Genomic DNA, 3435 nt, shown 5'->3' with positions numbered 1-3435 from the left:
ATTTACCAATATGATAGTAATAGATATAAAATCTCAGATCCCAAAATTTGAATCTGATCCGATAAATAGAACACAAGTTACAGTCAATATAAATCGGTTCAAACGCTGCCGGCAGCGCTGCTTGCTGCCTACTACTGCCATCATCAAATCAACAGAGCACACGCATACACACACAGACGCAACGCTACATGAACTGTATGTGTATGCGTGCCGTGCTTTGCTTAGAAAATGATGGAAGAAGAAAAACTTGTGGTAAAAAGAGAAATAATATTTTGTTTGTGTATTGATGAATTGAGTTGCAGGGAAAGAAATTTCAAAAAGGAAAAATATTATTGCCAAGTATACTGCAAGGGTATATAAACTTCGGCATAGGCGAAGTTAGCTTCTTTGATATTTTAAATTGATTTAGTCAAGGCAATGTCGAGAATTCAGTTTCAGTTATCGCTCACACACACACACATGTTCTTAACTTCTTTTCTGGCACTCTCTTTCACTCTTTGAGTGTACTTCACTAAGAGTCTTACAAGTTATGCCTTTCCACCACATTCGTACTGTGGTTTTTGTATACTTTTCATACCCTTGCGAAAAGGGTATATTAATTTTGGTCAAAAGTGTGCAACGCATAGAAGGAAGCATTTCCGACCATATAAAGTATATATATATTCTTGATCAGCACGACGACACGAGTTCAAATCGCCCTGTCCGTCCGTCCGTCCGTCCGTCTGGATCAACGCAAACTCCTCCTAGACCGAAAGAGCTACAGAGCTGAAATTTTGCATGTATATACTGCACAGTTTGTATAACATGGATTCAGCCGCATCGGATCACTAAATCAAATAGCTGCCATACAAACGGCAGTCACGAGCAGTGACTTTTCTTAAAAGCTGCGTTATTTTTTGAGCTATTGTGGTAAAATTTAATGTTGGTAATTTTTTTTACACTTATAAACGACTGTGCCAAATTTGATCAAGATCGGGTGACTATATCATATAGCTCCCCTAGGAACGATCGGTGGAAAACAGTGACTTTGATCAATATCTTCGTTCTTTTCTATGCTAAGATTGTAGGCCGTTCTTTTGCAACATTGGTCTTTTTAGAGAAAACGTTTTTCCACTGTGACGGCTAAGGATAAGGAAAGAGTTACCAAAATAGTTGCAAGGGTATACAAACTTTGACGCGGTCGAAGTAAGCCCTGGCCCTCCGGTTTTAATTTAGTTTTATATAAGTCAGTTTTCTTCATTATTTTTGATGACAAAATTTACTTGCCAAAGTTTCGTTAGTAAAGCAACGTCCATAAATGATTATTACATTTTATTATTTTTCTATTACGATAAACTATCGTTTGACCGTTGCCAGTCAGAATAATCGGTAGACAAATGAGTCTGCCGTAATCGTCACTTTTTTTTAATATTTCAAAATATAAATTCCATAAACTGGCCATGGAGAGAGAACCGGATGGTATAAATGGTCAGCAGCCCCCTTACATAAACATACTTCCAGAGATCAGGCAGTTTGTTGTGGTGGTGGTTTCCTCCTCGGAATGCGCAAAAAACTTTTGCTATCTGTTAGAACAGATCTTTGGGATATTTTTCGATTTCGGAAACGTTCGCAGCTTAGACTTTAATGAGGTCACTCCGGTGACTGAATACAATGGCCGGCTCTACATCGCAGCGGCCAACTAAGAAACCATGGAATGGGTGGCGAGCAATGTATGTTCTATGAGGCCGTTAGTCTTACAAACTATAAGACGTAAGGCCGTTAGTCTTACAAACTATAAGACGTAAGGCTTCATAGAACATACCTTGCGCGCCACCCATTCCATTGTATCTTCGTTGGCAGCTGCTATAAAGAGCCGGCCGTTATACTCAATCACCGGAGTCACCTCATTAAAATCTAAGCAGCGAACGTTTCTGAAATCCAAAAATATCCCAAAGAACTGTTCTAACAGATCGCAAAAGTTTTAAGCACATTCCGCGGAGGGAACCACCACCACAACCAACTGCCTGATCTCTGGTAGTATGTTTATGTAAGGAGGCTGCTGACCATTTATATCATCCGGTTCTATCTCCATGGCCAGAGTTACGTGGCCAAAGGTCGAACCTTGTTTGCATCGAATTTTCAAGCTCCTGGAACTGCAGAATTTTGATATTACGACGGAGAAGTGGAGTTCTCTGGAAGTATGTTTATATAAGGGGGCCGCTGACCATTTATAACATCCGGTTCTATTTAACCGAGCATGGTCTGGATTTGATTTCGCAGCCTCCCATACCGCATGCCTCCTCCATACCTCCATACGAGTAGATTTGTACACTCTCCTTACTGGATTCGAGAACCTTTTTGAACCTAGTTTGAAAAGACGGAATATTCGGTCATACTGAATTTAGATTTCCTATTTCTAACACTTACCGTTTAGTCTCTATGGGTTTTTCATGGGCTTTTCGTTTGTGTCCCCGTTTGAGATTGCTTGATACGAGAGCGATTCTTGAGAGCTCACTCAGAGAGAGCTGTCTACAATCCGATGATACAGTCTCAAAGCTGGAGTCCGATGAACTCTGACCATCACTCAAGAAATGCTCAACCATAATCTGGCCCACAAAATTATTGCCGTCGTAGCACGGCATAATCGGCCTCACACTTTTATTCCCTTCCAACGCAGCAACTTCTGCTATGAGATCTGAATCGGCCAACGTAAGATCAGAAGCAGATATCTCCAATGTTCCCGGCTGAATATTGAGCATTCATATGCTTCAATGGCTGGAAAAGAACACTTGGTCACGATTATGAAAAGTAATATTCTTACGTTTACTTACCTTTTTGGATTGCAGGATCAATTGAACAGTCAACAAATTTTCACTTTTGTTTTTTTTTTTTAGATTTTCAGAAGGGAAATGTTTTTGTTTTATTTTTGATGTTGACTGTATGAGTTCACGAAGTAGAATGATTGAAGTACTGTACCCCCTTAACCAGGTCGAATTTTACAAACATCCCAGGCCTTCTTAGATCTCAAAAAAATGTGAATTGCTTCCGTCTCGCCGAAAGTACTAGATACTTTCGAAAATAAGCTGAGCAGTAGGCAATTGCCAAATATTTCTGGCACTTTTTTTTATATTGTCTGGACGTTGACGCGTACAATGCGAAGTACGTTCAAGTGGCCAAGTAACTACAGCTAATTACGAGCTAAATGTGCTAAAATAGAAGTTTTCACAAGGGAAAGAGAGGCTTCTGATCTGATTACGGGATACAGAAGATTGTAGTCAGAACATAGGACTCGAAAAGGTTCATGCAAAGAATAGTTAGAACTACAGTGTTTTAAGGATAGAGGAATAAAATTTCTAGTAGGTGTACGGGGTACAGATAGGTTTAACTGGTTCAATAGCTCAGGAGAGTCTATTTCACCTATTAAAAGTTTATGAATAAAGATAGCACCAAGCATTA

General features: G+C 39.6%; 1 protein-coding gene across 1 annotated transcript; it reads right to left on the bottom strand.

Annotated features, from left to right (window-relative positions):
* Positions 1-1271: 1271 nt before the first annotated feature.
* Positions 1272-2779, bottom strand: LOC124462103. The gene is made up of 2 exons (XM_047013483.1): positions 2407-2779; positions 1272-2343 (listed from the first exon to the last, which is right to left on the bottom strand). The coding sequence occupies exons 1-2, from the start codon at positions 2736-2738 to the stop codon at positions 2223-2225; spliced, it is 453 nt and encodes a 150-aa protein (XP_046869439.1). The 5' UTR covers positions 2739-2779; the 3' UTR covers positions 1272-2222.
* Between the last annotated feature and the right edge of the window lie 656 nt (positions 2780-3435).

Source organism: Drosophila willistoni, unplaced genomic scaffold, assembly GCF_018902025.1.
Source record: "Drosophila willistoni isolate 14030-0811.24 unplaced genomic scaffold, UCI_dwil_1.1 Seg97.1, whole genome shotgun sequence".
NCBI lineage: Eukaryota > Metazoa > Arthropoda > Insecta > Diptera > Drosophilidae > Drosophila > Drosophila willistoni.
The sequence above is the reverse complement of the archived record's forward strand: the minus strand, read 5'-3'. Positions and strand labels throughout refer to the sequence as shown.

Excerpts from the sequence above, each read along its gene's own strand:
- LOC124462103 (XM_047013483.1), bottom strand. The coding sequence starts at position 2,738 with ATGCTCAATATTCAGCCGGGAACATTGGAGATATCTGCTTCTGATCTT. Across the intron at positions 2,344-2,406 it reads AAACCCATAGAGACTAAACG|GTTCAAAAAGGTTCTCGAAT; the intron begins GTAAGTGTTAGA and ends TTTTCAAACTAG.